The 17,903-nt window shown below is 45.5% G+C and overlaps 2 protein-coding genes across 3 annotated transcripts in view; both read right to left on the bottom strand.

Moving 5' to 3' along the window:
- Positions 1-6: 6 nt before the first annotated feature.
- Positions 7-5,081, bottom strand: fbxo34 (F-box protein 34). Of its 2 annotated transcripts, none has more exons than XM_068737188.1 (3): positions 4,876-5,081; positions 2,832-2,983; positions 7-2,128 (listed from the first exon to the last, which is right to left on the bottom strand). In XM_068737188.1, exon 3 carries the CDS (start codon positions 2,119-2,121, stop codon positions 448-450), a length of 1,674 nt encoding a protein of 557 aa, XP_068593289.1. In that variant the 5' UTR covers positions 2,122-2,128; positions 2,832-2,983; positions 4,876-5,081; the 3' UTR covers positions 7-447. The 2 variants fall into 2 exon arrangements, with proteins under 2 accessions (XP_068593289.1, XP_068593290.1); XM_068737189.1 differs by having other exon boundaries at positions 2,841-2,983.
- A 1,621-nt stretch (positions 5,082-6,702) lies between these two features.
- The window catches only part of lgals3b (lectin, galactoside binding soluble 3b), an 11,630-nt gene continuing 429 nt past the window's right edge, over positions 6,703-17,903 (bottom strand). The window contains exons 2-6 of the mRNA XM_068737259.1: positions 16,738-16,759; positions 8,056-8,445; positions 7,885-7,973; positions 7,630-7,795; positions 6,703-7,437 (exon numbers count right to left, since the gene is read on the bottom strand). Coding sequence (XP_068593360.1) covers positions 7,279-7,437; positions 7,630-7,795; positions 7,885-7,973; positions 8,056-8,445; positions 16,738-16,743 — 810 coding nt within the window. The 5' untranslated portion in view covers positions 16,744-16,759 and the 3' untranslated portion in view covers positions 6,703-7,278. The remainder of the gene's footprint in view (positions 7,438-7,629; positions 7,796-7,884; positions 7,974-8,055; positions 8,446-16,737; positions 16,760-17,903) is intronic.

Raw genomic sequence — 17,903 nt, 5'->3', positions numbered from 1 at the left:
TTGAAGAACTGATGAGAAAGAACTTTATTCAAGCAACACGAAGGAAAACAGCCTTAAAAACAGAACTCTCTGTTGCTCATTTATATATTTATATATATTTATAATCTGTAATATTGCAGCGTCTCCACACTCAAGGCCACGTTAAGAAGAACTGATTATCGATCGTTCATGTTTCCTTTAAACTCTTTATGATTTATATACAAGTGTAAACAACGGTAATGGATTCTTCTTCTGCAGAAGCTCCGCCTCCTCACACACAACGATCTGACTCTTCATCCTGATGAAGATGAAGAATCTGATCTGTGATCAAAGAGTCAACAGATGACGTGGTGGGAGGAGGAGGTCCTGTCTGAGACTCCTCCTCCTCTGGTTCAGATCATGTGAGGAGCAGAAGTTCACCTTTAAACACAAGTCTGACTTGCTGTTGCATGATGGGACCGTAGTCTCTCAGTCGTCATGGCGACCCCTCCTGTAGACGTCGATGCTGTGAAACGCCGGTACCCAGCGGTTGTCATGGAGACCCACGTTGCAGCCGGGCGCGTCCCTGCGCGCGCCGCGGCAACACATCCAGTACCCGGGTCCGTAGAGAGCCCGGCAGAACGGCTTGTGGTGCCACCGGCAGAGAGACACGTCGCCGCGGACGAACCGCCGCTTACACTGTTTACACGGGTCATCTCGGTACCGCGGGTCAGACACCCACAGAGAGTCGGAGGGACGGACGCCGTAATCCTCGATGACCGACAGGAAGAACCGGCAGCTGCACTTCAGCGCCGCGAGGCTGAGCGTGGGCAGCCGGGTCAGGATGTTCAGCAGCAGGTGGTGAGGCAGCGCTGAGAGGAACGCACGAGGCTCCAGAAGCTGCTGCAGCCGCCGACGCATCAACAGGAAGTCATGTGACGCACGCCGGACCAGAGGAACGACGACCTCGTCCTCCTGAGCTCGGTCTGCCCGCCTCCTCCTCCTCACCTCCGATTGGCTAATAGAGTCACAGCGATTGGGAGGGGGGTGGGGCTGAGAGGCGGGAGGCCGAGACAAAAACAACAAGCCCGGCAGAGGCTCCTCCTCCTCTGGTGGAGTTTCTTTAAGTGTCTCCGCCCCCTTGGCCTCACCTGAGGGGGGCGTGGTCATAGCTGGTTCAGAGTAGCTGGTTGGCTCCCGGCCCAAACTCTGAGCAATTGGCAGTGATGGGGATGAAGGTCGACAGGGGGTGGGGCTCTGGTACAAGGGGGCGTGGCTCTGGTCCCCGGCGGCGAGCAGCACGCGTCCCACCGTCCTCAGGCTGTTGCTCCTCGACAGATCTCCCTCCGTCCTCCTCTTCAGACACTCGGACTCCAGCTTGGCCACCATGTCCGACACTCTGACGCTCTCTGGCTCCTCCCCCCGGACATCTGGGGGCGGAGCTCTGGACAGCGTGATGGTGGTGGAGCTCCTCTGGAGGGCGAGCAGAGGTTTGGAGTCGGGCTGCTGCTCGCTGGCTCTCTGCTCCAGGAACGCCACCATCTCCACCACCGACACCATCTGCTCCTCCGTCACCGCCTCGCCGCCCGAGTGCCGTGGATACGGTCGCTGTGCGTCCTGGACCCGGGTCCTCGAGTCCTTCTGCAGGTTCTGATTGCTTCCCGACCTGCGGCGCCGTTTGGCGCTGCAGTTTTCCTCCCAGCTTCCCTTTGCTTTCCCGGCCCTCGACGGTCCCGACACGGCGCCATGGTTCGGACACACGGGCAGCGTCCCGTCGGAGTCATCGGTCGAGGTGCGCTCGCCGCCAGCACCGCTGTCCGTGCGCTCGGCATCTGAAGCAAAGATGGCGATCTTCTCCCGGACGTGTCCGGGCCGGATCACGGTCCAGACGTCCAGCGGGGCATCGGTGTCCTCCACGGTGGTCCGGTGCAGTCGGAGAGCGTTGTCCTCGCAGAGCGGAGACGGCGAACGAGGCTGCGAGGCGGCGCTTGGCGAGGCTTTAGGGCGGAGCTTGTTGGTGGAGATGACGCCCGGCGGGAGGCGACTGATGAGGTTGTTGTTGCCATGGTTACTGCTGCAGGTCCTCACAAACAGGCTGCTGCAATGAGACGTCTCCAAACACAACTCTGAACGAAGCAGCTTAGGATACGACTTCAGGTGCATGATGGTCCTGAGAGACAGAGACAGAGAGAGACAGACAGACAGAGAGAGACACATGTCAAACTAAACAAACAGGTTTAACTTGATTAAAACTAAAGTTGAGTTTAATGTTAGCTCGTCATGATTCTGTTTCACACCTCGTTTCATTAAAGCTGAGGAGCAGAAAGAAGAAAGACGACTCAACAGAATGAGTCACGGTAGAATAGAGTGTTTCACTGACTTTAACTTTAACTAACTTTAGAAACAATCAGTGTTGAGTATCACGAGACTCCTCTCAGGTAAGAGACGATAACCACGAGGCCTGATAACAGGATGTCTAGCTCCTTTAAACACGTCACATTTAAACTCCATGACGCTATGAGTTAAACTTTAAGTTCATTAGAAGAAGAACTTCAGTCTCCTTCACAGCTGTTGATTAAATTCTTCTCAACTAGACTTCCTGTTCCACTCTCTTAGATTGTGGAACAACAACCACTCACACCATCAGTTCAGTGTTTCTCTACATACTGAAATACCCATGAGCCTCAGCGGCTGATGCTATGGACGGGGGGGGGGGGGGGGGGTATTTAAACATGAAGCTCAGTGATTGGATGTTTGTAGGTGAAATGTACCCTGGGAGTCATAGTTGTCGTCCCTCCTTCAGTTTGTAGCTTTGACTGTTTATCAAACAATAAGAACTCTTATAACCTGAACTAACTCCTCCCACTACTCACTGCGTTCACCTCCAGGCTGCGTGCTGATTGGCTGCTGCTGCTGGAGGGGGCGTGGTCCTGGTTTGAGTGACAGCTCCTCTGATCCTTCAGCTTCACATCTCTCAGACGTTCACCGTTTCCTCCCAGACAGGAAACAGAACAGGCTCCCCCCCCTCAGGACGCACACACACACACACACACATACATATATATATATATATATATATATATATATATATATATATATATAAATTATAAATATATATTATAAATATAATCATTTCTCATGGTCTGGTTCCAGCTTCTGTCTTTATTCATGAATCAGAGAAGATGAATTGATCTCATCATGAACAGCTGATGATCGATGGAGTTAGTTTACTAAATATTTACACCATCACTAAAACGTTAGAGCTTGATTCTCTGATGCTTTTATTTTGAAGAACGTGTCTTCACTAACATATGTTGTTTAGTTCAGTGGTTCTAACTGAACTCTGTTAAACATACAAAGATCCAACAGAGGAAGAAATCACAAGATTACATTTACACTAGAACAGCTTCCTGATTCGGAGTTTCACAATACAGTAAGTAACCAGTGCTAACTAGTCATCCCGCAGTAACTGCTGCTAACTAGACCTCCAGCAGTAACCGGTGCTAACTAGTCATCCAGCAGTAACTGGTGCTAACTAGTCATCCAGCAGTAACCATAAGCTAACTAGCCATCCAGTAGTAACCAGTTTTAACTAGTTCTCCAGCAGTAACCATAAGCTAACTAGCCATCCAGCAGTAACCAGTGTTAACTAGTCCTCCAGAAGTAACCATAAGCTAACTAGTCCTCCAGCAGTAACTGGTGCTAACTAGTCCTCCAGCAGTAACTGGTACTAACTAGACCTCCAGCACTAGCCAGTGCTAACTAGTCCTCCAGCAGTAACCAGAAGCTAACTAGTCATCCAACAGTAACTGGTGCTAACTAGTCCTCCAGCAATAACTGATGCCAACTAGACCTCCAGCAGTATCCGGTGCCAACTAGTCCTCCAGCAGTAACCATAAGCTAACTAGCCATCCAGCAGTAACCAGTGTTAACTAGTCCTCCAGCAGTAACCATAAGCTAACTAGTCCTCCAGCAGTAACCAGTGCTAACTAGTCCTCCAGCAGTAACCAGAAGCTAACTGGTCATCCAACAGTAACCAGTTAACTAGTCCTCCAGCAGTAACCGATGCTAACTAGACCTCCTGCAGTAACCGGTACTAACTAGACCTCCAGCAGTAACCGGGGCTAACTAGTCCTCCAGCGGTAACCACAAGTTAACTAGTCCTCCAACAGTAACCAGTGTAAACTAGTCATCCAACAGTAACCGGTGTTAACTAGTCCTCCAGCAGTAACTGATGCTAACTAGACCTCCTGCAGTAACCGGTACTAACTAGACCTCCAGCAGTAACCGGGGCTAACTAGTCCTCCAGCGGTAACCACAAGTTAACTAGTCCTCCAACAGTAACCAGTGTAAACTAGTCATCTAACAGTAACCGGTGTTAACTAGTCCTCCAGCAGTAACTGATGCTAACTAGACCTCCAGCAGTAACCGGTGCTAACTAGTCATCCAACAGTAACCAGTGTTAACTAGTCCTCCAGCAGTAACCGGTGCTAACTAGACCTAACAACAGTTAGCAGTCCCGGCTAACACACTGACAAACAAACAACCTGTAACCGGAGCTCACCGCAGAGGCAAGTCGACCAACTTTGCTAGCATGCTACATGCTAACTAGCATGCTAGTAGCCGCGGCCGTCTGAAGCCATGATACACCTGGCTAACTGGCTAGCCTCCGTGGCTAACTAATACAGAGCTAGTAAAATCTATTCTAGAAGAAACATGAGCACGTTCACGTTGGTTTGTTGACATGTTTGTTTACATGTTTGTTGACATGTTTGTTTACATGTTTGTTTACATGTTTGTGCTGTAAACACAGATAGCTTTAGCTTCAAGCTAACATAGTTTGTTGACATGTTTGTTTGTGCTGTAAACACAGATAGCTTTAGCTTCAAGCTAACAGAGGCCGAGGGTCAAACTCACCTGGAGGTTATAAAACCTGCTGGCAGCGACGAAACCCTCCAGACTCGTGTTTCCCGGGTTGGTCCCGTTAGTCCCGGACCCCCGTGTGTTGGTGGCTGATTAAACGTAGTTTTTAAACCCTAAATCACGGGTTTAATGCGGACCTTCTGCAGCTGTCTGCTCCTCTGAGCTCAATACGAACAGAACGACGTCCAGCTGGAGCCGCTGCGTCATGACGTAGAAAGCCTGCTACGTCATGACGTAGGAAGCCTGCTACGTCATGACGTTTTATATTTTTTGTTTTTTATTTACAAATATAATTTTTCTACCAAGAAAGAACTATAGTTTTTAACATGCTAACAATCAAACGGTTGAATAAGAACTCTGATCTAGTAAAAGTAGTAATACCTCAGTGTAGAAATACTCTGATATTTGAGTAGTTTCTCTCCACAACTGGAATTTAATCTGCATGAAATTCTCTTTTAGTTTCTGTCAGAACCATTTCGTTATTGTTTTGTTTCATACAGCCTCCCACCACTTGGGGGCGTAGTGCCGCTGTCAGTTAGGCCACAGGTTAATAAAATCAGGGGTCACTTGAGTTAGCAGGAGCAAACATTTTTTGACCATTTAATGAATATAAATGTTTGGATTTCTTTGGTTTATGTAGATGAAATGGATAACAACAGAGAAAGTGATTGGCCTGTTTACGTGACAAATAAAATGCCTATATTGGAAACTGGACTTCGTTATTTATGCCATGCGTCAGAACAAACAATCAGCAACCGTGGTGACTTTTTTGATAAGCACCGGGGTCACTACATTGTCCTTAATTCTCTTTTTATTTCCTCTCACAGGATCTATGATAAAATAAACAATGTGTTTAAATTAATAAAGTCTTTTGAAACAAAGTGCATCTAAATGACTGGGTCAAATCTTTCAGACTAAATGCAAATTCATTTTTATAAAATTTAACAAACACAAAATACGTTTTCTAATTCTTCCTCTAAACATTATAGTTTTATGAAGACAATCACAACAATCACAAGAGGTATTTGTTTTCTCTATACTTATTGTTTGTATGATTCATATTGTACAATTCATTAGTATTAGTTTTCTACTTACTTTTACTACATTATTACTTGTTTATTGACTTTATATAAACTAGAATGATGCTTATTTGCACCATAATGCAGCATGAAGGTGTTTTTGGTTCACAGAAGCAGAGACCTCCTCTCAGTCAATAATTCATGCAGTCACCATCTTGGTTTTTTGCAACCATAAGTGATGCTACTTGGTGGAGCTAAGTACAACCAAACGCTTTGTAGGCAACCAAAAAGTAACAATTAACTTTGATGAAGGTAAAACACACTAAGGGGTTAAAGTTTTAAGATGAAAACACTGACAACCCGAAATCACCGTGGTGTCGACCTGTCAATCACAAGGTAGCCCCGCCCTGAAGCATTCTCTGCTTTATGGTTTATTTTACTTTTATTTCACTTTTTAGAACCGGAGGTTGACGCCACTAAATAAAAAATGAGTGTGTCCAAAGAGATACATAAGATTGTTTATATACACAAAAGTATGTTGAAGAATAGTACATTTATTTGGCATATATAGTTTCTTAACTATCTGGACACGTCATCACTCACACATTTTTCAGGATCAGTTCAAGAACATCTGGACATGAGGACTGGGGGATCTTCTGATTAGAGGACGACTCGCTCTGAGAGTTATGATGTAGGTCAGACCTGATCAAACCATGATGGTTGTTTTAAACACGAGATAAATCTGTCCCTTTAACACAGGCCAGGGTTAGGGTTAGGATACAAGTAGACACAAACTCCAACAAACCTCAGATGGAAACTTTATTCATTTGAAAAAAAAAATAGTACAGGAGGAGCCAATGAAAACCTTCTGGGGATGTTTATGTCTCAAAGAACATTTTATGTTTACGTTACCAAGAATCACCAATAGATTTGTCAAAGATACATTTTGTATTAACTGAGGATCTACTGAGGATCTCAGGTAGATCTGTGGTTCATCACCAGTAGATCTTCAAAAGGTCTCAAGCAGATCTCTAGTGGATCCACAGTAGATCTCTGGAGAATCCCCATCAGATCTCCCATGGATCCACAATAGATCTCTGGAGAATCCCCAACAGATCTCCCATGGATCCACAGTAGATCTCTGAAGAATCCCCAACAGATCTCCCATGGATCCACAGTAGATCTCTGGAGAATCCCCAACAGATCTCTGGTGGATCTCCAGTAGATCTGTAGTAGAACTGTGGTGGATTCCCAGTAGATAAGCCGTGGATTCTGAGTAGATCTTGGGAGGATCTCCAGTGGATCTGTAGTAGATCTGTGGTGGATTCCCAGTAGATCTCCAGTGGATCTGTAGTAGATCTTGATGAGGTGAACTACCTCAGTGCAGAGTCTCTATGCGGACATCGATCAGGGTGAGGTCGTTGTAGATATCGACTTTTTTAATGTTTTGCAGGTCACTGATCCGGTGTTGGTACGACAGCAGGTGAGAGTTGTTGACGGCGACCTTAAACTCTCTATTGGTGCACATGATTTTCATCTGCAACAACAAACCACAAACTCATCATCATCAACCTGCTTTGTCAGAGACTGGCACTTTAAATACACGTTATGGTGCATTCAGGGACCCTCCGACGCCTCATCATTAGAAGACTAAATCTAACAAGGACTCAGTATTAATAATAAAAACCTACACTAGGAGTATCTTATTAATATAAATTAAATATCTGACCTCAAATCGCTGTCCTGGGACGAAGGGGAAGCCTGAGCATTCTCTCTCCTCTTGTCCCCACTTGTTGCCAATGCGGGAGTTCCTGACGATCACCTTTCCGCCATTGAAGCGAGGGTTGAAGTGGAAGGCCAGGTCGTTTGTTGGTTTTGACATATCCACTGTGATCCTGAAACACAACCAGATGATTTAGCTGCATTACAGTATGTCACCATTTAGCCATCCATCCATTGTTCAAGTTCAACTGTTCATACTGACTTGTCAGGGTTGGCGTTGATGGTTCCAACAATGGTGATGAGCAGTTTGTCATGAACTCCACGAGGCAGAGCCAGCGAGTACGGAACCGTCTGTCAACAGGACATAGCTGTTAACTCCACCCATCATCCATCATCCTCCATCAACCATCATTCATCTAGCTTTCTGTCTCACCATATTGTTTTTGGGGGCCAAACCGAATCCAGGTCCAGGTCCAGGTCCGGGTGAAGGATTGGCCCATCCTCCAGGTGCAGATGGTTGGGGGCCGGGAGAGGGCCAGCTGGGCTGACTGGGCTGGCTCGGCTGGCTTGGCTCTCCGGGCCAGGAGGGCTGGCTTGGCTGTCCCGGCTGTCCGGGCCAGGAGGACTGGCTTGGCTGTCCCGGCTGTCCGGGCCAGGAGGACTGGCTTGGCTGTCCCGGCTGTCCGGGCCAGGAGGACTGGCTTGGCTGTCCCGGCTGTCCGGGCCAGGCCCCTACTCCTCCAGACTCACCTCCAGGCCAGGTGGGGTTAGGTTGTTGTGGGTTGTTGCCACCAGCGGGCCAACCTCCAAGAGCGTCTTCTAGCTGCAGAAAGAAAGAACAGAAGAACAACAGGAAGTGAGAAACATGACTGGCTGCAGTTCCTCTGACGTCCACAGTTGTAGTTCTCTAAACCAGGGGTTCTTAACCTTTTTCACCTCAGGGCCCAACTTTTCAAGTACAAAGTGGCCCGGGGCCCATTCAAATATTAGCACATTTAACTAATTGATCTCACTCTTGATTTAATTTGTATTCAATAACTAAATCAAATCCACTTACAGTTTAACAAGCAGAAACCTGGTCAAATACAGTAAATGACCTGATACAATATGATCATCACATGTATTTATCATGTAAACCTGCATACAAATACAACAAAACGCCCAACAGGCTAACAATGGAACAAATCAAGGTAATACAAGAACACATGTAAAGGCTCAAGTCAGGCTTATTAACACAAAAATAACTCATCAATAAACTGCAGAATTACTGCAGAAACAAAGGAGGGACTCAAAAAAACAGAGAAAAAAATGGAAATTTGATAAATAAATATGTGGTAATAAAATATATACATTCAAAATAATAAGTTTCAAATGAAATAAACTGTAAATAGAATTTAAATAAAGGGCAAATGAAAATATAGCCTTATAATCTGCTAATGATATGCTTCAGCAGTCTTCAGAAGCAGAAGTTATTCTTCATATCTGTGACAAATGAACAATAACAACAACAATAACAACAACAACAACAACAGTCCACACACTGGGCTCTCTGCCTCTGACCTCCGTTCACAAAGCCCTACTTGATGAAGTCAGGACTGTTCATTTAGACTTTTCGGGGGGTTTGGCACCACTTTGGTCTTCATGTTTTTGTTTTAAATTAGTGCTGGGCAACGATTACCATTTTTAATCTTGATTAATCACATTGTTATGAGCAAAGTTCAATAATGAATTCAAAGGTAGTGTATTGTGTACTTTTATTTTAAAGTACTGCTATACGAACAACAGTACAATAACATTTGGTTTGACACTTTAAACAGATCAGGTTCTTTTTAACAGCAGTATTCTTCACACAGTATCAGTTAAAATACAGTTATAATGATTCTGATCATAGATATTCAGTGTTCACTACTTTACTTTCATGTGTTCATAGATGATATTTAAATACACACCTTGAAAACTGTAAACATATCTACGTCATGTTTTTGTTTGTTAAATTCTCAGTAGGATAACTAAATGATATGATTATTATACATATTACAAACAAAAACACTTTAAAAACTCTACAAAAATAATTTAAATTAATCATTTCAGGAAGAGACGCCACACAAACACAAACACACACACACACACACACACACACACACACACACACAGCTGTTCACCGCTCGCTGCCCGGTTCTTGCGTTAAAAATGTTAGCTTAATAATAATAAAAAAACTGCGTTAATGCGCGATAAAACAATTGTCGGCGTTACTTAAATACTTAATTAATTTTTTAATTTTAAATACTTCTCCATAACTTTCGCTACAGGCTAGCAGCTAGCTGAGTGTCTTCTTCTGCTTATTGAAGCTTGTTAAACAACTGACTGACGCATTACCGCCGCCAAGTGGTGGGAAGCTATATTGTAACTGAGCGTCTCATGGATAACAGTAATATCTCTGGTGTCTTCAATTGATAACCTATGCGGTCCCGTGGCCCTCGCGGCCCACAGGTGCAAAACTGAAAGTTTTCTGCGGCCCTCTAGGTGGCGCTCGCAGCCCCATGGTTAAGAATCACTGCTCTAAACCACTACTGACTCTACGAGTCAGTAGTGGTTTAGAGCGCCACATACTTTCTGTTAGAGGTCAGTCAGGTTCAAAACTCCTTTATTTAAACAGGAAGTAGAGAACAAGTTCATATAAATCAAATCTAAAGCTGCATTTTCCCTTCACTGACAGCTAGTTAATAAACTTACCTACCTACCTACCTGTCTATCTACTGTTGGGCTCAGCATGTGCCTATTTGAACAAAGAAAAAGACTTGGACCTGCTTGTTCTGCCAAAAGCCTGATTTGAGTTGAAGATAACACCGATTGTCTGGGGCAGTAGCCCAAGGCAAACAGGTCTCAGGGGAGAGCCCAGAGTAAGCACGGTTCAAAATAACCCTGATGAAAAGCAGCCCACGGTCTTCAGCCAACTTGCCCGGACCAGGGAAACAGGGGCACCCTCCCGGAGCCAGACCCACTAGGGGAGCTAGTCGGGCTCAGCCCGAAGAAACCACATAGATAAGCCACCCTGTGGACCCACCACCCGTAGGGACAAGCATCGGAGTCGGGTGCAATGCAGACCAGACGGCGGACCAGGCCGGGGGCCTGGACGAGACGATCGCCGGCAGCATAGACTAGCTCTAGGGACGTGGAACGTCACCTCGCTAGTGGGGAAAGAGCCAGAGCTGGTGCAGGAGATGGAGCGATACCAGCTAGATAGAGTTGGACTCACCTCCACACACAGCACTGGCTCTGGAACCAAGGTCTTGGAGATTTGTCATTTTCTGAAGTTGCCCAGGGTGAAAGGTGCCGGGCAGGAGTGGGGATACTCATGAGCCCCCAGCTGAGCACCGCTGTGTTGGAGTTCTCCCCAGAGAATGAGAGGGTTGCCTCCATGCGCCTACGGGTTGCGGGGAGCAAGGCTCTGACTGTTGTTTGTGCTTATGCACCAAACAGCAGTTCGGAGTATCCAGCCTTCTTGGAGTCGGTGGGAGGGGTCCTGTAAAGGGCGCTGCCTGCCAACTCCATAGTTCTCCTGGGAGACTTCAACGCTCACGTGGGCAATGACGGAGAAACCTGGCGGGGGGGTGATTGGGAGGAACGGCTTGCCCGATCTGATCCTGAGTGGTTGGACTTCTATTGGACTGCTGAGCTAGCCACGGTTTGGCCATAACGAACACCATGTTTGAACATAAGGTGGCTCATATGCGTACCTGGTACCAGAACACCTTAGGCCGGAAATCTATGATCGACTTTGTAATCGTATCATCTGATCTGCGGCCGTATGTCTTGGATGTCTTGGACTTGGTCTTATGTCTTGGGTGAAGAGAGGAGCAGAGCTCACCATGTGGTGAACTGATCACCACATGGTGGTGAGTTAGATCAAATAGATAGATAGATAGATAGATAGATACTAACTTTATTGATCCCGCGAGGGGAAATTATTTTGTTACAAGCAGCAATAGGTTACAGAGCAGCAATAGGTCACAGGTAAAAAATCTTATTATATAAGGGTTAGGGTTAGGGTTAAAATACACATGTCACAATATATACAGTTATAATATAGTAAAGATGTTATATAAAAAATGCACACTATATACACAGTGAATAGAACAGAATAATATTAAATCAACTAAATAAACAGTAGTGCAGAGGTTTAACGATTTGATTTGGCCTGAGGTGATTTATTGTACAGTCTTATAGCAGTAGGCAGGAATGTTCTCCTGTACCTGTCCTTATGACAGCGGAGCTGGATCAGTCTGTTGGAGAAAGTGCTCCGCTGTCCCTGCAGTAGGTGGTGGAGAGGGTGGTCCTGGTTATCCAATATGGATGATAGTTTCTTCAGTGTCCTCCTCTCCACCACCTGTTCCAGACTGTCCAGTTTACAGCCGATGATGGAGCCGGCCTTCTTAACCAGTTTGTTAAGTCTGTTGGTGTCTCCAGCTCCAATGCTGCTCCCCCAGCAGACTACGGCGAAGTACAGTGCACTGGCCACAACAGTAGAACATCTCCAACATCTTGCTGTACACGTTGAAGGATCGAAGTTTCCTCAAGAAAAAGAGTCGACTCATCCCCTTCTTGTACACAGCGTTGATGTTGGCCTTCCAGCTCAGTCTGCTGTCGATGGAGACACCCAGGTACTTGTACTCCTTCACCATGTCCACGTCCTCTCCCAGAACTCTCAGCGGCTGTGGAGCCGTCGTCCTCCTCCCGAAGTCGACCACCATCTCTCTGGTCTTGGCCACGTTCAGAAGCAGGTGATTTCTACCGGCCCACTCCACAAAGTCATCCACTACTGCCCTGTACTCCTCCTCCCGTCCGTCCCTTATACACCTGACCACTGCAGAGTCATCAGAGAACTTCTGCAGATGGCATGACCCCGAGTTGTACTGGAAGTCAGTGGTGTACAAGGTGAACAGGAAGGGAGACAGAACAGTTCCCTGTGGGGCTCCAGTATCACTGACCACCGTATTAGACAGTACACGGCCCAGTCGGACAAACTGTGGTCTGCCTGTGAGGTAGTCAGTGATCCAGGAGACAGTGGACGCGTTAACCCCCACCTCCCGCAGCTTCTCACTCAGTAGCACTGGTTGGATGGTGTTAAATGCACTGGAGAAGTCAAAGAAAGTGATTCTCACAGAGCCACCGGTTCCAAATGGCGGGGGAGCCGGCTGGAAAGACCTGGCAAGCCCAAACGTGTAGTGAGGGTGAACTGGGAAAGTATGGCGGAGGACCCTGTCCGGGAGGTCTTTAACTCCCACCTCCGGAAGAACTTCTCACACATCCCGAGGGAGGTTGGGGACATGGAATCCGAGTGGACCATGTTCAAAGTCTCTATTGTGGACGCGGCCACTAGGAGTTGTGATTGGAAGGTCATCGGTGCCTGTCTTGGCGGCAACCCGAGAACATGGTAGTGGACACTGGTGAGGGAAGCTGTCAAGCTGAAGGAGGAGTTTTTGGGCCAGGTTGGCTCAGGGGTCTCCTGAAGCAGCTGAGAGGTACCGGCAGGCCAGAAGGGCTGCAGCTGCGATGGTCGCGGATGCTAAAACTCAGGCATAGGAGGAGTTTGGGGAGGCCATGGAGAAGGACTTTCTTCTGACAAACCATCTGACGACTCAGGAAGGGAAAGCAGGGCCTACCTCATCGTCGGGCGGTGAGGAGACAGCGCCTGAAGACTTGGGGGGGTGCACCCATATCCCTGGGGGAGGCCGCTAAGGTAGTCAAAAAGCTCATTGGTGGCAAGGCGCTGGGGGTGGATGAGATCCGCCACGAGATGCTGAAGGCGCTGGACACTGTTGGGCTGTCTTGGCTGACACGCCTCTTCAATGTTGCATGGGGGTCGGGATCAGTGCCCATGGACTGGCAGACCGGGGTGGTGGTTCTCATTTTTCAAAAAGGGGGACCGGACAGTGTGTTAAAATTATCGGGGTATCACACTACTCAGCCTCCCGGGGAAGGCTTATGCCAGAGTGCTGGAAAGGAGGCTCTGACCGTTTGTTGAACCTTGGATTCAAGAGGAGCAGTGAGGATTCCGTCCCGGCCATGGAACAGTGGACCAGCTCTTTACCGTCACAAGACTACTGGAGGGGTCCTGGGAGTTTGCCCAACCAGTCTACATGTGCTTTGTGGACTTGAAGAAGGCTTTTGACCGGGTCCCTCTGGGTTGTTGTGGGGGGTGCTGCAGGAGTATGGGGTGCCGGACCCGTCCGGTCTCTGTACGACTGCAGTAGGAGCTGTGTTCGTATTCTCGGCAATAAGTCAGACACGTTCCCGGTGGGTGTTGGCCTCCGCCAGGGCTGCCCTTTGTCACCGGTCCTGTTCGTGACTTTCACGGACAGGATATCTAGGCGCAGCCGGGGGGTGGAGAATGTGAGGTTCGGGGGTCTCGGGATCGCCTCTCTGCTGTTTGCAGATGATGTGGTCCTGTTGGCCTCCTCGGATCGTGACCTCCAGCACTCACTGGGGCGATTTGCAGCCGAGTGGGAAGCGGCAGGGATGAGAGTTAGCACCTCCAAATCTGAGGCCATGGTGCTCTGCCGGAAACCGGTGGATTGCTCCCTCCAGGTGGGGACGGAGTGCCTACCTCAAGCAAAGGAGTTCAAGTATCTCGGGGTCTTGTTCACGAGTGAGGGTAAGATGGAGATCGACAGGCGGGTTGGTGCGGCTGCAGCAGTAAAGCAGGCGCTGCACCGGACCGTCTTGGTGAAAAGGGAGCTAAGCCGGAAGACGAAGCTCTCAATTTAATACTGCTTTTGATTTGTTTTGTTTTTGGATCCTGAGGCAGAGAACGGATAACGCCCCGTTCTCTCCTCGTTAACATCTACTTTGTGTTGGTTATAAGGAAGAAGAATACCCTTGATTTCCGAAGAAACACTTTGCCACACAGAGGTTTTATTGCACACAGCTTGGAGCTGCGCACCCGAGTTTAACTAGATATTCAGGATCACAACGACCATTAAGAAGTAATTTCACAGTAAGAGGTTTAGCTTGGAGTTTGGGCTTAGTTAGGTTATTGTGTGTTTATTACCTTGTTTATTTTGCTTAAGTTACTGTATTGTTATAACGTGTTGTTGTGTTTATGCTCGCTGACGCCCGAGTCCCATTATACCATGTATTTCACACTGCTACAACCGTGTAGAGCTAGATCAGTCACCGCTAGTTGTTATTTTATCGGTTCAAAGATGAGAACCACGGCTGGGCGAGTCCAAGATTGTCAGCGGGTACCTGTGTGATGAAATAAAAATCTCCATATTTTACCGCGGTGGTGAGGATACTTGTTTTGTTTTCTGGACACATTTGAGATTGCCAGTCGAATTTCTGCATGATAGAGAAACAGTTCCTATATCTTACGGTGGCGCTGAGTGCCGTTTCTTGAATGTTTTACCTTTTTCCTTTTTTTAACCACATATAGTTACATGTATATACTGAAATTACATTTTAATAGAGTCGTCATATACATATACATGAAATGTCACTTCTGCATTTACCCATCCCTAGCTTGTTGGGAGCAGTGAGGTGCTGAGAAGTGCCCGGGGTTTAGTGTCTTGCTCAGGGACACTTCGGCACAGGACTCGTAGCAGCCAAGGATTGAACCGCCGACCTTGTGGTTGTAGTTGTGGTTGCAACCCTCTCTACCCAATGAGCCACAGCCACCCCAGTTGAGCTAACTACCTCAGACACATGTAGATAACGGGAACGCTATTGTCTCTCACCATTTTGTAATCTCGCAACATTTTGTGGTCTCGCAAGGTGTGGTCACGTGTGAAACTACACCTCCATTTTGATAGTTCGATCTGTCTTCTACTTGTAGTCCCACGTGACGTAGCCACGTTTTAGATTACATCCGCAATTGTCTGAGCTGTTCTCTCGCCACACACACACACACACACACACACACACACACTAGATTGTCTGATGTTAGACAGCGTGCTCATAAATGTATAGTATTTGTTGTTAGTTTTAGATATTAGTTGAGCTGATCATTAATAATAGAACTTAAAAGTTATACTTTAAAGAGCAGCTTTCTGTGATTACTTTGTGTTTGTGTATTGTGATAACATCTGATATCAAACCTTCACTTTTCACTCTGAATGTAGAATAGTACTTTGACTGTTGACATTGTGAGTGAATACTAATTATGAGGCTTAGTTTATAGTTTGGTTATTGGTCCCTGTTCTCTGGATTTAGAGCTAGCTCTACAGTCTATGAGCTAAAGCTAATGCTGCTGGCTACGTTCACTGAGTTTATGTTGGATCATTTTAAATTCAAGCATGCTTTTGCTAGTTTCTGAAGATCACCAACCTTTATGACACAAATTGTAAGACAGTCTGGTGAGTGTGAGTGATAAAACAACGCTGTCCCTGAACGCAGCACAGAGTGAGTCAGTGTGTGTAAGGATTACAGGGTGTGCTGGTGACGGACTCATCAGGAATGTTCTGTGGGAAGGTGTTGGTTTAAGAGATGAATGCCACCTTGTTGACATTCATAACCCCCCCAACACACACACACACACACACACACACACACACACACACACACACACACACTCTGCAAACACTCAGCTACAGTGTGTGTTTTGTGTCTCTGAAGCTCACAACCTCGACGACTTCTTACTGCTCAGCGTTCACATACTTCATATATGTATTTACATGTATATATTTATATATGTGAAATGTCTATAGGTATTTACATCTATTTGTATATATTTATATTTGTGAAATGTCTATATGTATTTATGTCTATGTGACTGACTGAAGTCTTGTTTCCATCCACTGCTGCTCTGTGAATATGAATACAATAGATGTAAACAGCTGGTCGGTGCCATTAAAGCACAACAGAAGAAGAGGTGAACCAAAGCGCTCCAGTCGAAGGTGTTATGTTCATTTAAATGAGGAAGTTAAAGTCAAATAACAACTTTTTCTGATATTTCAGTTCAGTTTTTTTCTGTGCAAATTAAAACTAAGCTCCAAAAGATGAATTTCTCTTACTGAAGAGGAAGTAAAAGAATGAGTAAGATGAATAAATAAGAACCCATGTGACACGTTGCTGAACAATAACATCAAAGATATTAAAAGATGAAGATCAGACTCACGTTCATGCTGCTGGTTTGTGACCTGAAACACAAAGAGAACCAGTCAGAGGGTGTGGAGGGCCAGTCCTGACACGAACAGGTATTTATACTGTGTGGTATTAGTACTGTTACTGTTACAGAGTATTTATACTGTGTGGTATTACTACTGTTACTGTTACAGAGTATTTATACTGTGTGGTATTACTACTGTTACTGTTACAGAGTATTTATACTGTGTGGTATTACTACTGTTACTGTTACATAGTATTTATACTGTGTGGTATTAATACTGTTACTGTTACAGAGTATTCATACTGTGTAGTATTAGTATGTTTACTGTTACAGAGTATTTATACGGTGTGGTATTAGTACTGTTACTGTTACAGAGTATTTATACTGTGTGGTATTAGTATGTTTACTGTTACAGAGTATTTATACTGTGTGGTATTACTACTGTTACTGTTACAGAGTATTTACACTGTGTGGTATTACTACTGTTACTGTTACAGAGTATTTATACTGTGTGGTATTAGTACTGTTACTGTTACAGAGTATTCATACTGTGTGGTATTACTACTGTTACTGTTACATAGTATTTATACTGTGTGGTATTAATACTGTTACTGTTACAGAGTATTCATACTGTGTAGTATTAGTATGTTTACTGTTACAGAGTATTTATACGGTGTGGTATTAGTACTGTTACTGTTACAGAGTATTTATACTGTGTGGTATTAGTATGTTTACTGTTACAGAGTATTTATACTGTGTGGTATTACTACTGTTACTGTTACAGAGTATTTACACTGTGTGGTATTACTACTGTTACTGTTACAGAGTATTTATACTGTGTGGTATTAGTACTGTTACTGTTACAGAGTATTCATACTGTGTGGTATTAGTACTGTTACTGTTACAGAGTATTTATACTGTGTGGTATTAGTATGTTTACTGTTACAGAGTATTTATACTGTGTGGTATTACTACTGTTACTGTTACAGAGTATTTATACTGTGTGGTATTTGTATGTTTATTGTTACAGAGTATTTATACTGTGTGGTATTAGTACTGTTACTGTTACAGAGTATTTATACTGTGTGGTATTTGTATGTTTATTGTTACAGAGTATTTATACTGTGTGGTATTAGTATGTTTACTGTTACAGAGTATTTATACTGTGTGGTATT

Source organism: Cebidichthys violaceus, unplaced genomic scaffold (assembly GCF_023349555.1).
Source record: "Cebidichthys violaceus isolate CVI_PGR_0920_01 unplaced genomic scaffold, fCebVio1.0.p SCAF_77, whole genome shotgun sequence".
Lineage (NCBI taxonomy): Eukaryota > Metazoa > Chordata > Actinopteri > Perciformes > Stichaeidae > Cebidichthys > Cebidichthys violaceus.
Note: the sequence above shows the minus strand (reverse complement) of the source record. Positions and strands in the feature narration are given on the sequence as shown.

Coding starts and splice junctions, on each gene's coding strand:
- fbxo34 (XM_068737188.1), bottom strand. CDS start 2,121: ATGCACCTGAAGTCGTATCCTAAGCTGCTTCGTTCAGAGTTGTGTTTG.